The 14,865-nt window shown below is 55.6% G+C and overlaps 2 protein-coding genes across 6 annotated transcripts; one reads left to right on the forward strand and one right to left on the reverse strand.

Moving 5' to 3' along the window:
• Positions 1 to 2,188: 2,188 nt before the first annotated feature.
• On the reverse strand, positions 2,189 to 5,025 carry PRDX2 (peroxiredoxin 2). Its single transcript, XM_040450070.1, has 6 exons — positions 4,895 to 5,025; positions 4,312 to 4,423; positions 4,070 to 4,223; positions 3,351 to 3,473; positions 3,077 to 3,207; positions 2,189 to 2,518 (listed from the first exon to the last, which is right to left on the reverse strand). The coding sequence occupies exons 2-6, from the start codon at positions 4,412 to 4,414 to the stop codon at positions 2,433 to 2,435; spliced, it is 597 nt and encodes a 198-aa protein (XP_040306004.1). The 5' UTR covers positions 4,415 to 4,423; positions 4,895 to 5,025; the 3' UTR covers positions 2,189 to 2,432.
• A 43-nt stretch (positions 5,026 to 5,068) lies between these two features.
• LOC121014047 (ribonuclease H2 subunit A) lies at positions 5,069 to 12,888 on the forward strand. Of its 5 annotated transcripts, none has more exons than XM_040450057.1 (10): positions 5,106 to 5,375; positions 6,457 to 6,711; positions 7,359 to 7,869; positions 8,058 to 8,129; positions 8,255 to 8,381; positions 8,474 to 8,561; positions 11,308 to 11,445; positions 11,552 to 11,639; positions 12,482 to 12,605; positions 12,697 to 12,888. In XM_040450057.1, the coding sequence occupies exons 3-10, from the start codon at positions 7,743 to 7,745 to the stop codon at positions 12,830 to 12,832; spliced, it is 900 nt and encodes a 299-aa protein (XP_040305991.1). In that variant the 5' UTR covers positions 5,106 to 5,375; positions 6,457 to 6,711; positions 7,359 to 7,742; the 3' UTR covers positions 12,833 to 12,888. The 5 variants fall into 5 exon arrangements, with proteins under 5 accessions (XP_040305993.1, XP_040305992.1, XP_040305991.1 ...); XM_040450055.1 differs by having other exon boundaries at positions 7,377 to 7,869; XM_040450056.1 differs by having other exon boundaries at positions 6,506 to 6,711; positions 7,377 to 7,869.
• The last annotated feature ends 1,977 nt before the right edge of the window (positions 12,889 to 14,865 follow it).

Genomic DNA, 14,865 nt, shown 5'->3' on the forward strand with positions numbered 1-14,865 from the left:
TTTCTGTTGTCTTTTTTTCCAAGCTGGGCGGGCGGAGGGAGGAGAATACTGGGCTGCCCCCACCCCACTCCTGTTTGTGCCTCCTGTATCTGTGTCCTCGCCAGCTCTACCCGAGCATCTTGTATCCCTCTTCCGGGCGTCCAACCCTTCTCTTGTCGCCTGATCTCTGGGGTTGGAAGGTCCAGGGCGGGGACGCTGTCCAGCCGCCCATCACCGGGGGGCAGCAGGCCTGGAGCGAGACGCGCAGTGCGCGGGCGCAGCCCCGCCCAGCTGCGCGCGCTGGGGCTTTCCCCGCTGACGCAGCGGAAGCGCTGCCCCTACATGGGCCGATTCTGTACAGTGACGCGACGGCGGTCTCCGGGCAGATTCCGGGAATCCCCTCCCCCGCTCTGCCGGGCAGGGCTGCGGCGCCGGGAAGGGGGCCGGGATTTTCCCAGGCAGGCGGCTGTTCGGGCCCGGAAAGCCCCAGGCCTGGGTCCAGAGCGTCCGCGGTGGGAGGGCCACGCTCCTGGTCCCGGAGCCAACCCAGAGCCCGCCCCCTGGGGTTGGCGTCCGGGCCTCGCCGCGCCCACGCCCGCTCCGTCTGACCTAACCCGGGCGGGGGGTTGCTGCAGTCTTCGCGTTGTTGCCGCCGCGGTACCCCCCCCCCCCCGCCAGGAAGGGCGGCACCCGCCTGCCAATTTCCCCTCCCGGGTGCCAGGCTGGGAGCGGGGCGACTGCCAGGTCTGGTCCTGCCGGGGCGGCTGCTTGGGCCGCCGGGCGCCGCCGCCGCCCGCGGGACGCCCTCCCCCGCAGTTGGGACGGATGGGAAGGTGGCTGGTGGGCCGGGAGCAGGAGGGTCTAGCCGGCTTCGGAGCCGGAAGCCCCCAGAGCGGCAGAGAAAAACACAGGCTGAGAAACCGCAGAGGTGAGGTAGGCAGAACAGATAATTCATTAATTCACTTATAAAATACTGAACAACGTAGCCCTGGAGACACCGCCTGGATCATGGCAGACAGACAATAAACAAGCAAATATGATTCGGAGATGGTAAGTGCTAGCAAGAGAAAAAAAAAAAAAAAAAAAACAAACAAAAAACAACCGGTCAAAGAGGTAGTGTTGGGGCAGGGGAGGTGAGCTGCTTTGAAGAATGGATTGGAAACATGGACCTTGAATGATGCAGCTTTTCAGATCTGCATCCAGGCTCGGCGAAAACAGCATCCTGGGCAAGAGGGAAAAGCACATGCAAAATTCCTGTGACCAGAACAAGATCAGCCTGTTAAAAAAAAAAAAAACAAAAAAACAAAAAACAAAAAAAAAACAAAAAAAAAAACCCAGCAAGAAGCCAGTGTGTGCCTGGATTGGAGTGAACCAGGAATAGGGAGATGAGGTTGGGGAAGACCACGGAGGGCCTTGGGGAGGGAGTATAGATAAAATTCCAAGACCCAGATGAACGACCTTGGAGGATTATTAGGCTGAATAGTACTATTAATCATAAGTCTGTGGATTAAATGAGCCTGCACAACCACTTGCCTGAACATGCACAGCATCAAACTGCACTCCCTGGGAACACTGCTCCTAACACCTGCCTCCTAGCCTCAGCCTCACCCTTCCACCTCAGGGGCAGGTCGGCGGCCCTTCCAACCCAGAGTGGGGCAGACCTTGCAGCAGAGACTGTGCATGTAGCTCAAGCTTCCACTCTTGGTTCTGCTCTTAGGACTGGGTCCCCACCTTCTTCCAGTCCCAAGGACCTGTCTGAAGAGCCATTAACTGGGCCCTGAGCTTCACAAACTGTATCCCTTGTAATGTGCACAGTGATGTGCCTTCGTTGTCTTTATTCTCGTCTCACTGTTGAAGAGGCCCAGGGGGAAAAAAAAATATCACAGCTCTTCAATGGCATTTGAACCCCGGCTGGCAGATGGCAAAGTGTGGGTGCTACCCTGCTCGGCCAGGTTTCAGGACGTAGGGCATTCTGGGACTTGCTCCCTGCAAGAGACAAGCAGCCCACCCAACCCCCTACCCCACTCCCTACCCACTGCTCCCCCTTGAAAACCACCCTCAGGCCATGGAGAAAGAGGAAGCAGTGAGCATGATGTAAGGCTCCCACCTTGTGGTGGAGATCAGTAACTACAGCGTCAATTTCCCAGGTCAGGGAGAAGGGGAGGAGGTAGGGAGCGAGGACACCGAGACAGACCACACCGATGCAGACTAATGTCTGTCCTAATACTTTATTGGTCACTTCTAGGCCTGTGCCCAGCTAGATGGGCTCCAGGAAGGGACTCACCATTCACCAGCTCCCAGCTGGGAGAATGAGAAGGCCTTGGCCAAGCCCTCCAGGCTCAGGGACTACGAAGTTTAAAGGGGCAGGTCTGGCCTTTCCTGGGTCAACATGGGTATCCAGGTAGGGGCGTAGGTGGGGGCCAACAGCTCAAGCTTTCCACCTCTCTGCCAGTCTAGTTGTGTTTGGAGAAGTATTCCTTGCTGTCGTCCACGTTGGGTTTAATCGTGTCGCTGCCTGGCTTCCAGCCAGCGGGACAGACTGTGGGAAGACACAGGGAGGCACATGTGAGACTAGAGCCATATCTTTAAGATAGGGGCAGTATGGGGGATGAACAGAGGCAAAGCAAGAGCCTGAGTGGCAAAAGAAAAAGCCCAGAGCTAAGTGGTACAGGCCCAAGAGCATGTCGAGACAAGGCCTCCAAGTGCAGCTACAGGATGTTCGGGCTGATATTTTTATTTCTTTTTGACCCCTTTAATGCTGCTTTCTCCCTCAGCTGTAGACCACTGGACTTTGAGGGTCTGTGATCAGGCCATGTCCTCCACGTAAGAAGATACTCTGGCCCAACTATTCTTTAAACTCCGCCTTGGCACACACATCTTTTCAAATACCTTCTGTAGATCTGTTGCTTCCCAGCCCCTCGCCTTCATATTGGGGTATCTCCCCCTCCAGACTACAAACTTCCGGCAGACAAGACCCTGAGCTCGTTGGGGCCCTCACATCCGTCCCACACAAGTCACAGAGCAGGCAGTAAATGCCTGCATGAGGGCTGAGTATGGACCCACGTCTGAACCCAGGTGGATTTGTGTGTCTGCTCACCTTCGCCATGCTCGTCCGTGTACTGGAAGGCCTGGACCAGCCTCAGAGCTTCGTCCACCGAGCGCCCCACAGGCAAATCATTGACAGTGATCTGGCGAAGGACACCCTTGCCATCGATGATAAAGAGGCCCCTGAAGATACCAGGGTTCATGGTAAAGAGCTGGAAGCTCCCATTGCCGGGGCCGGGGAGGGACTATCAGCTCCTTACTGGCCACAGAGCTGGGGGCAGTCCCCTCACCCTGAGGACTAGGGCTCCCTGAGGGCCAAACACTACCTGTAGGCAATGCCCTCATCTTCCTTCAGGACTCCATAATCTTCAGACAAACTTCTGGTTACATCAGCCAGCAGGGGGATGTTCAGGGGACCCAAGCCCCCTTCCTTCCTGGGAGTGTTGATCCTAGGGGTAGAGGAGACAGGGCTGGGACCTCAAGATGGCCTGGCACAGCAGGGTCATCCCCCTGTGGGTCTGAGTGTGATAAAGGCTGGAGAGGCGGTGCTGGAACCAAGCGATAAGGGGCTTTAGAGCAAGGCTCTAGGATCCCCACCCACCCCACCCTCAAGAGGAGGCAGGGGCTGTCTCCCACATCTGGGAAGACTAAGCCAAGGCTCCAGCAAAGTGTGTTCACATGTGCGGATGACCTCCCCCCCCGCCCCCCATATTGGGGCAGAAGGCCTGCCTTAGAGTCCCCATCCTCGCTCTAGCTCTCCGTGCTGGGCCGCAGCCTTTCCCTCTCTAGAACTGGAGTTTCCACCTGTTCGAAATTGTCCTAAGTGAGATAAAGCATCTCCAACTCTCTGGGCCAAGCAACTAGGTTTCAAATGCTAATTACTGCCATCATCATTAAGGACTTGGGCGTCATCAATTCTATTATTTTCAAGGTGGGGAAAGGGAGGGACAGATGTTGAGTAACAGCCACTAGAACACACAGCTGGGATCCTACGGAGGATGGAGACTTAGATGCAACCTCCCTCCCTGCTGGTGCCCGCTCATACCAAGCCAGGTGGGTGAACTGAGAGTCGACAGAGACCCCCAGCACCTCACAGCCCAGCTTGCGGAAGTCCTCAGCACGCTCGCTGAAAGCGATGATCTCCGTGGGGCAGACAAAGGTGAAGTCCAGCGGGTAGAAAAAGAGGACCAAGTATTTCCCTGGGGGAGGGAGAGGAGATAGCCAAGGCATTAGGCCTCTAAGGTCTGGGCCCCACCCCGACCTGGGCCCACTCTCGGCCGCCCTCACCTGTGTAATCGGAAAGCTTCACCTCCTTGAAGGCGCCATCCACCACGGCGGTGGCGTGGAAGTCCGGGGCGGGCTTTCCGACGTGCGCTTTGCCAGAGGTCATGACTGAAAGCTGAGACCCCCCCCCCCCAGTCCGGTCAGTGCGCCCGGGGAGACCCTTTGTCCTCCCTTCCCAAGGTCACGCTGCGCGCTGGGCCCAGTTACTGAGTCCGAGAGACAGAGGCCGCAGCACTGCCCCCACACCCTCCCCGGTGCCGGGTCTGCGCGTCCTGGAGACTGCGGGAGACCCGCCCCCCTGACCAGCACTAGCGGCCGGGCAGCCGCCGCCGGGCCCCCTCCATTAGCGTGTCGGCCTGAGCGCCCTAGCGCAAGCCCACCGCTCCAGGAGGAGACCCGCGAGAAGGTGGCGGGGAGCTCGGCGACGCGGCCTGTACTGCAAGGCCAAGGCCTCGGTTTCCCCTGCAAGGACAAAGGCACGCACTACGGCGGGCGGAAAACAAAGGCGGCAGCTCTGGGGCCTGGGCCCGGCCGGAGCTGCTCCAAGGGGGCTCCCCAGAGCCCGGTGCCCTCCAGGGGTCCATACCTGCTGGGTACGAGCGGGACGCACGGACCGCAGACGCGCGAACACGCGTTCTCAGTACCTAGTGCACTCGGCCTCTGTGCCTTTTATGCGCGGCCCGAACCATGACGCACAGGGCGGGGGAGTGGTGGGCGGACGAGTGGAGCGGTCGGGTCCACTGCAACCGCAGGGGAGGGGGAGAGAAGACGGCCGGGTCCACGCGCCTGCAGGCAGCCGGACGAGTCTCAGAGCCCACCGTCGGAAGGGGTAGTGCGGGCACTAAACAGCCCGCGAGGAGCTCCTCCTTGGAGCGCGCCCGGGTCGGTTGGAGTCCGGCATGGCCGGGAGTCCGGCATGGCCGGGAGCCCGGCGGAGTTACTGCTGCCGCCTCTGATGTTTCTGCTGCTGGCGACCCCTGCCCAGTTCTCCCCCGAGTACCATTATTTCGGCGAGCAGGACGAAGGCGACACCTGGGAGCAGCTGCGGCAGCAGCATCAGGAGAAAGGTAATCGCAGAAGCCCCTTTGTCCCACTTCGCCAGTTGGCTGCAAACAGATCCCCCTCCAGGGACTTCAAATCTCTCCCCAGCTGCGCACTGGCGCGGCCCTCTTGGGCAGGTTACTTTTCTCTGAGGCTCAGTTTTTCCTATCTGTAGACTGAAATAGAGAGTGACTTAAAAGCAGCTTACAGAGGGAGAGGGGACGTGGGTAGGCAATAAATACCGAAGCAGACACATCCATAAACTCACGGATAAATGCTGGGAAGAGTGGAGATAGTGAAAGAAGGGAACCGGTAAACTTCTGAAGTCAGAGAAGGCCTCACCGAAGAAGATAGATAGCCAATGCATCAGGAATCCAGCAAAAGCCAAAACATGCAACGATTTAGGGGAAAGAGTGTGCCAGGAAGTGGGAACAGCAGGTGCCAAGACCAAGAGGCTGGATGGGGGGTGGGGGGGGGATAGGAAGAGGCTGGGGTTGTCTGGCAGAGGCTTGGTGGGTATGAAGTGTTAGGAGTGTCTGTGAGCTGCTGAGTTGGGATAAGACCTGTTACCTAGGGGCACAGGGAGGAGTCTGTAAAAGAGCCTTGTAAAAGAGCCTCCGATAAGCACAAAGAAGGTTGGAGCTGCTTTAAAAGTGGTCATAATAATGGTTTGTGTAGTACAAGCTAGCACATCGCCGCAGGCTGTCAGTACCTTCATTATGCCAATTATATCATCTGATTTACCACCTGGCAGGCCTCCTGGTCAGGGCTTGCTGAACAGGCCCAGTATCACCTCCGTGAAGACCGGAGGGAGTCAGCTTCGGTCAGTCAGGTGCCCAACATCAGTGGTGGGCACCAATGGTGTATCACACTCCCAACTGGGCAGGCTGGCATAAGCGGGAAGTGTCAGTTTGCAGTCCCTCGGGGCCACACACCAGATGTATGAGCTCAAAGAGTGACTTGCTTTCTAAAGGTCTCAGTTTACCCACCCGGAACAATGGGGGAAGAGAAACTGAAATAGTCTATGGTGGGGTGCCTGGCACAGAGGCAGAGCCCAGCAAACAGAAGATGTCATTTGTTAGTGTCTTTATCCTCCTGCCTTCCTAGAGGAAGGCAAGGGGGGTAGGTTCCCCCCTACCTGGCCCTCCATCCCTAGAAGTGTTGGACTCGATCCTTGGCCCGTGGGGAAAGTGGCGCTGTTTCTGTGACCTGGGCAAGCAAGAGCGCAGCCGCGAGGTGGTGGGCACAGCGCCGGGCCCGGTGTTCATGGACCGCGAAAATCTGGTGCAAGTGCGGCCCTGCAGACAACGTGACTGTGTGTCCTGCAAACCGACCGATTGCGACTGGAGGCCCTGAACCCGGGTGAGAGACTGGCGCAGAGGAGGCGGGGTCAGGGCGGGCTGTCTAGTCCGAGATTGAGAGTTCCCAGGGTGGGCGGGGAGAGAGGAAGGGCGGGGTGGTGGGGTGGGAATGAGAGGGGGGGCCCTAGGGCTGAGGATTGAGGATGGCGGGAGAGGGAAGAGCTGAGTCAGGAACCCTGGGCCCCACTGATAGCCGGGGAGAAAGAAAGATAGATGGTGAGGGGCAGGGAGGGGGAACCGGAGATGGAGAACTGTGACCCTGAGGAAGGGGTATGAGCCTGTTGCAGGTCAGGGACCTCCAGGCCGAGAACATGAGCCCCGCTGAGATTAGAGAATTGGGGGACATGAACCTTGAGTTGGGGGGAATGGCCTTGCCTGGTAGGCACAGACTCTGAGCAGAAGTCTGTTGAGATCTGGGATCACAGTTGGGGGGGAGGGGGGGAGGAGAGGCTTAGCCCCAGTTAGAGGGTAGGAAGCAGGGGGTGGGGGGAGAGGGTCGGGGTGAAGTACGGAGAGAGAGAGGGAGTTGGGGGACCTCAAATCTGGAGGCCTGAGCTCAGTGGAAGTGGGAATACCTAATCCAAAAGGCTTAGACTGTGCAAGACAGGGACCCAGTGATGTAGACACTGTTTTATTCTGGCTGAATAGTGGTATTTGACCTTCTAGGTCCTGACTGGGTGGAATTCTCCGAGACCCGCATCAATTTCCCCTTTATTTCTCCATCCAACTACCAGCCTCGACGGGCGGGGCTTCAGAGATTCAGGGGCGGAGCTTGGAAAGCGACCCCGCCCACCCCGTTCCCCAAACGAAGAGTTCGGCGGTCGGCCTTGGGAACTACAATTCCCAAGAGGCCACACGGCAGGAGATTCGGCGGCCACTGCGCAAACGTTAACGGCGGCAGGCGCACCGGGGGCGTGTCCTGCGCACCGATTGGTCGGGAGCGAGAGCCGCTTCCGGACCCGCGGAAATTGCGCGCCGAGACCTGGGCCCGCAGATTTCATTGTTGAGGCTTGTAGCGGCGGCACAGGCAGCATGGATCTCAGCGAGCTGGACAGAGACAGTACGGGTCGCTGTCGCCTGAACTCGCCTGTGCCTGCGGTGTGCCGCAAGGAGCCCTGCATCCTGGGTGTCGATGAAGCGGGACGGGGCCCCGTGCTGGGTGCGCCCCCAGGGCTGGGCAGGGGGAGGGGTGTGATAAGGGGAATGCTAGTTGCAATGAAACGGGAGCCGGGATTGGACCCTACCCAGGGAGGCGGGTAATAGTGGTGATGGCACCGGGAAAAGCGGTGATGATGGAATAGGGATAACGGTTTTCACGGCTCACTGGTTGGACACCCGTTTCCCCAGGCCCCATGGTCTACGCCATCTGTTATTGCCCCCTGTCTCGTCTGGCAGATCTGGAAGCCCTGAAAGTGGCAGGTGAGCCCGAGGTGTGAGTCTGGGGAGGGGGTTCATGGGCATGTGGAGGGGCGGGGGCAAACTGGAGGAGAGAGCAGGAACTGGGGGAACCAGTCACTTCCCTTCTCTCCCAATCCTCCTCCCAGACTCAAAGACCCTATCGGAGAGCGAGCGAGACAGGCTCTTTGTGAAAATGCAGGAGGACGGGGACTTTGTGGGCTGGGCATTGGACGTGCTGTCTCCAAACCTCATCTCTACCAGCATGCTTGGGCGGTGAGGGGCATCCGGGAGGGGCCAGGGTGGGCTGGAAGGGATTGGTAGCTGGATTGAGGTTGAGGTTGACTGGGCTCTGTCTCCCACTGCAGGGTCAAGTACAACCTGAATTCCCTCTCGCATGATACAGCCACTGGGCTGGTACAGTTTGCATTGGACCAGGGTGTGAAAGTTGCCCAGGTGAGCTGTTGGGTTGCCCACATTTGAATACCTCAGGATAAAATGGGGGTATACAAGTGTAGTGGATGATTCAGGGTCAGACATCTGGATGACCTCAGGAATATTCGTTGCTGCCTTTGACTTCCTACTCCTTTTCCTACCCTACGTGTGTCCTCACCCAGGACCATGGAGGAGCCCCCAGCCCCACCCCCATTTAATGTATCTCTTTATTCTGAAGGCTCGGAGTCCAGAGCAAATCTGTATCTGTCCACCTGCCTACAGCCTCAGTCCTAGCCCAGGGCCCCTCCTCTCCTGGATTCCTGCCCCGACCTCCTCCCACTTTGAGGCCTATCCTTTACAATCTGCTCCTAGTGCAGCAAATAGTCCTCTTTTGAAATGTAAATCTCAACGTTTAATTTTTTGATCCCGGTAGAAATTAAACCTGGGAAGCTCAGTGTCAAGAGGAAGAGAATGAGATTAAATTACCAGAGGGAAATCTAAGTTGGCGTGGTATCCAATACTCTGAGGCAAAAAAACAAAACAAAACAAAACAAAACAAAACAAAAACAGGCTGTTTTGAGATAATAACAAGGGAAAATACACTTGAGATAGGGAATGTGACAAGGGAGACCTTGCTGCAGAGGTGGCTGAGGTCCAGGACTGGCATGTGGAGCTGACAGTGCAGTACTGGAACAGATAGACAAGGGCCCTGCATTCCGCGGTTCATGGCCAAGTCAGGGGACACAGATGGTCAGCTGGTAAGCAAATAATAAAGGTGATTTCTGAGAATAGCAGCTATGGAGATCACTGACCCCATCTTTCCACTCCAGCCTTGAGGCCTCCCTGCTGCTGTCTAGCATACTCAGCATGGTCCCACCTCAGGGCCTTTGCACCAGCTGTTCCTTCTGCCTAGAATCCTCCACATGGTCATTCCCTTATCTCCTTCAGGCCTTTATTTAAATGTCACCGCAGGGGCGCCTGGGTGGCGCAGTCGGTTAAGCCTCCGACTTCAGCCAGGTCACGATCTCGCGGTCCGTGAGTTCGAGCCCCGTGTCGGGCTCTGGGCTGATGGCTCAGAGCCTGGAGCCTGTTTCCGATTCTGTGTCTCCCTCTCTCTCTGCCCCTCGCCCGTTCATGCTCTGTCTCTCTCTGTCCCAAAAATAAAATAAACGTTGAAAAAAAAAAAAATGTCACCGCCTCAGAGTGACCTTCCCCAAATCTCTTCTACCGCTGTTTAAAATGATAACCCGTTCCCAGGCTCCTGGCTAGCTCAGTCAGTAGAGCACGTGACTCTTGATCTCTGGGTTGTGAATTGAAGCCCCGCTTTGGACGTAGAGCTTACTTGAAAAAAAAAGACAATAATAGAGGCACCTGGGTGGCTCAGCCGGTTAAGCGTCCAACTCTGGCTCACGTCATGATCTCACGGTTCGTGAGTTCCAGCCCCTCATCGAGCTCTGTGCTGACAGCTGAGGGCCTGGAGCCTGCTTGGGATTCTGTGTCTCCCTCTCTCTCTGCCCCTCCCCTGCTCACGCTCTGTCTCTCAAAAATGAATAAATGTTTAAAAAAATAAAATAATAAAAAATAAAATGAAAATCCCTCCCAACTCTCTTCTATCCTTTATTATTTATCCTGTTTTAAAAAAAAATTTTTTTTTTTTTTTCCGGGGCGCCTGGGTGGCTCAGTCGGTTAAGCGTCCGACTTCAGCTCAGGTCACGATCTCGCGGTCCGTGAGTTCGAGCCCCGCGTGGGGCTCTGGGCTGACGGCCCAGAGCCTGGAGCCTGCTTCCCATTCTGTGTCTCCCTCTCTCTCTGCCCCTCCCCCGTTCATGCTCTGTCTCAAAAATAAATAAACGTTAAAAAAAAAAAAATTAAAAAAAAATTTTTTTTTTAATGTTTATCCAGTTTTGAAAGAGACAGTGTGAGTTGGGGAGGGGCAGAGAGACACGGAGACATAGAATCACAAGCAGACTCCAGGCTCCGTGATGTCATTACAGAGGCTGACATGGGGCTCAAACCCACAAACCTCAAGATCATGATCTGAGCTGAAGTCAAATGTTCATTTAGTGACTGAGCCAATCAGGCACCCCTCCTGTTTGTTTGTTTGTTTTTTTTTTTCCACTTTACTTATGTATTTTGACAGAGAGAGTAAACGAACGAATGTGAGCAGGGGGGAGGGGCAGAGAGAGAGGGAGAGAGAGAATCCCAAGTAGGCTCTGCATTGTCAACTGAGAGCCCATTGCAGGGCTCGAACTCACGAACTGCAAAATCATGACCCAAGCTGAAATCCTGAGCTACCCAGGCGCCCTTGTTTATCCTGTTTCTTGTCTGTGGACCTCGCCAGGGCATCCACTCCACGAAGAAAGAGATTTTTATCTGGTGTGTTTTCCTGCCATGTTCTTGGCATCTAGTGCAGCCGTGGCATATAGTAGGTGCTCGGTAAATGTAGAATGGATGCAGCCTGAACAGGGACAGCCTCTTTCGGAGGGGACTTATTAATTAATTATTTGCTTATTTAATACTCTCTCTGCCTAACGTGAGGCTCAAACTCATGACCTCGAGATCAAGAGGCGCCTGCTGTACCAACTGAGCTAGCCAGGTGCCCCGGGAGGGGACTTAGAGCTGAGATGCCTCAGGGAAAGCTACAGCCTGGGGATGAGCTGAGAGGAGTATTCTAGGCAGCAGGAGCATCCAGTGCACACGCTGCGAGGCCGGCTCGGTTGTTTCCCCGGATGTCTGTTGAACGAATACATCTCTGTCACCGTGGCAGGTGTTTGTGGACACCGTGGGGCTGCCAGACACCTACCAAGAGCGGCTGCAGCAGCGCTTTCCCGGCATCGAGGTGACAGTCAAGGCCAAAGCGGATGCCCTGTACCCTGTGGTCAGCGCCGCCAGTATCTGTGCCAAGGTCAGGCGCCTGCTGGCCGTAAACAGCCTCTGGCATCTCCTGGGGCAAGGGGGCAGGTGTGCCTGCTCCGGGGGAGGGAGAGCCCGATGTTTTGTCTTCCCCACAGGTGGCCCGTGACCAGGCTGTGAAGAATTGGCACTTTGTGGAAAAACTACAGGGCCTGGACGCCGATTATGGGTCCGGTTACCCCAATGGTGAGCAGCCTGGAGCCGCCTTGAGATGGCGACATTGGCGACAGCCCCAACGAGGCAGGCTGGAGCACACTTCGGCCTTCTCAGACAGGAGGGCCGCTTGCTTATGGCCAGCGTGAGGCAGAGCCAGAGTCTCGTGGGCAGGCGTTCTCCTCCCTTCTCCCTCCATCCCTACTTTCTCTCTGGAGCCCCAGTGAGGGCCTCACACCCTTGGCGGGCGTCTCTGTTTGTTAAGGGGAAAGGGGGCAGGGGGGAGGGATGTCAGCTGATGTCCAATAGCCCCCGTGTAAACCTACTCTTTCCTCCCAGTTATGAGGCGTTGTCTGTGTGGTAGATGAATGTGTGCCCACCCCTCACTGTGAGTGGATTTAAAGAGCGAGTGACTGGGTTCAGGGAACCCTCTTGTCCTTCTGAGGCCCGGGGAAGCATGGGCAGATGGGTGCTTACTGAGTCCTTCCTGTATGCGCCATGCAGGTCTGGGCCCTGGGGATATAGCCACGAACAAGACAAAGGAAGAGCTCTCTGTCCCCACGGAGCTCATAGTTACTTGGGGGTGAAGAGCATTGACCCCCTGGTCTGCAGATGCTGGTTTAATGACTCTTGTCCTTGAGTGGGCGAAGACATGTCTCAGAGGCAGTCTCCCTAAACTTGTGCCTTGAGCACCTGTCGGCAGGTGATGAGTCTGGGTGCTGCCTGTGCAAAGGTTCTGAGGCAGGAACGGCCTCAAACAGCGGAGGTGCCTCGGGTACTCGGGAGGCCTGAGATGCCAGCGTGAGGAACTCGGGCATCGTGTCAGGGGTCGGGGCCCATCAGCACTGCCAGCCCCACCCCTTCCTGTCTTCCAGATCCCAAGACCAAAGCCTGGCTGAGGAAGCATGTGGAGCCCGTGTTTGGCTTCCCCCAGTTTGTCCGGTTCAGCTGGCGCACGGCCCAGAGCATCCTGGAGAAGGAGGCAGAAGGCGTTATGTGGTGGGTGCCCTGGAGGTGCTGTGAGGAAGGAGGGAGGGAGGCTAGGGCTCCCCCCGTCACCCCAGAGTGGTCAGTGTTGCCTCTCCCACAGGGAGGACTCACTAACGGGGGATCAGGAGGGACCTGGGAGGATCACGTCCTACTTCAGCGAAGGCGCCCGAGTCCGCCCCCGCCTGCCCCACCGGTACTTCCAGGAGCGGGGTCTGGAGTCAGCCACCACTCTCTAGGCGCCGGCCTGTTCTCGTTTCTGTGCCTTCGCCACCCCCCCCCCCGCCCCCGCTTTGTGATTAAAGTTCTTTTTATGTTTTGTTTTGGTTTTGTTTTTTAGTTAATTAATTTTTTTTTAAATTTATTTTTTGAGAGAGCACGAGAGAGAGTGGCCGAGAGAGAGAGGATCCCAAGCAGGCTCTGCTCTGCTAGCACAGAACCTGACGTGGGGCTCAAAACTGTGAGATCATGACCCAAGCCAAAGTCAAGAGTCAGACGCTTAACCAACTGAGCCACCTAGGTGCCCCTAATGTTTATTTATTTTTGAGAGCAAGAAACAGAGCACAGGGGGGAGGGGCAGAGGGAAGAGGTAGATACAGAATCCGAAGGAGGCTCCAGGCTCAGAGCTGTCAGCACAGAGCCCGATGGGGGCTCGAACTCACCGACTGCAAGATCATGACCTGAGCCCAAGTCGGGTGCTTAATGGACTGAGCCACCCAGGCGCCCCTTGACCATTAGGTCTTTTAAAGTATGTTAAATTTTAAGCATCTTAGAATTTTCTAGAGTTTTTTTTTTTAATTTATTTGTATTTCTTTTTTAATTATTTTTTTCAACATTTATTTATTTGAGAGAGACAGAGCGCGAGCAGGGGAGGGGCAGAGGAGGGGCAGACACAGAATCCGAAGCAGGCTCCAGGCTCCGAGCTATCAGCACAGACCCCGACGCGGGGCTCGAACTCACAAATTGTGAGATCATGACCTGAGCCGACGTCCGACACTTAACGAACTGAGCCACCCAGGTGCCCCTGTGATTCAAGTTCTTTAAAGAAAGCCAAGCATGGAGTTGCTTGGCACAGGATGGACCCTGATTGATTTGATTTTTTTGTTGTCGTTTTAATTTCTTTTTTAAGTTGATTTATTTATTTATTTTGAGAGACAGCAAGAGCTCACACGCGGGAAGGAGCAGAGAGAGAGATTCCCCAGCAGGCCCCATGCTCCACCACGGGGCTCAATCTCACGACTGAGATCATGACCTGAGCCGAAATCAAGAGTGGGATGTTCAACCAACTGAGCCACCCAGGTGCCCCCGTTTGATTTGAGTTTTCAAATGCGTGATGTACGTGTAGGATGCAGAATTAGGAAAGAGCACGTTGAGGGGCACATGGGGCTCTGCCCTGACAGCACAGAGCCTGCTTGAGGTTTCTCCCTCCCTCTCTGTCTCTCTCTCTCTCTCTCTCTGCCCCTCCCCTGCTCGCACATGGTCTCTCAAATAAACTTTTTTTTTTTTTAATTTTTTTTTTTTAACGTTTTATTTATTTTTGAGACAGGGAGAGACAGAGCATGAACAGGGGAGGGTCAGAGAGAGGGAGACACAGAATCTGAAACAGGCTCCAGGCTCTGAGCGGTCAGCACAGAGTCCGACGCGGGGCTCGAACTCACGGACAGCGAGATCATGACCTGAGCCGAAGTCGGCCGCTCAACCGACTGAGCCACCCAGGCGCCCCTCAAATAAACTTTTTTTAAAAAAGCACATTGAGAAGCCTCGCTCATACCTGCAGCCAGCTCACTGGTGGGCTTACCACGTTGTCCTAGTCTTTTGGGGCCACTGTAATAAAACACCGCAGACTAGGCGGTTTACAAATAACAGACATTAATTACGGTTCTAGAGGCTGGAAGTCCAAGATCACGGGGCCTGCATGGTCAGGTCCTCGGGGGGACTCTTTCCCCAGGGGGTAGACCGCCAACTTCTGTGTCCTCACGTGGTGCAAGGGTCAAGGAACCTGTGGGGTCCCTTTTATAAGCGCACTAATCCCATTCTTGACCTAATCACCTCCTCAAAGCCCCACCTCTTAATACCATTATCTGTGGGAATTAGGATACCAACATGAGTTTGGGGTGGAGGCTGGGGGGGTGGGTACACATAGACATTTACATCCTAGCGGCTACCTTTTAGGTCCTTCTGAAGTTAGCCTGGCATGTTACAAATATATGTGCAGATACTTTCTTGAGGTTTTGTTTTTACAAATGGAAACTATACCCTACATATTCACCAT

Source organism: Herpailurus yagouaroundi, unplaced genomic scaffold (assembly GCF_014898765.1).
Source record: "Herpailurus yagouaroundi ecotype Mexico unplaced genomic scaffold, PumYag 200, whole genome shotgun sequence".
Taxonomy (NCBI): Eukaryota; Metazoa; Chordata; class Mammalia; order Carnivora; family Felidae; genus Herpailurus; species Herpailurus yagouaroundi.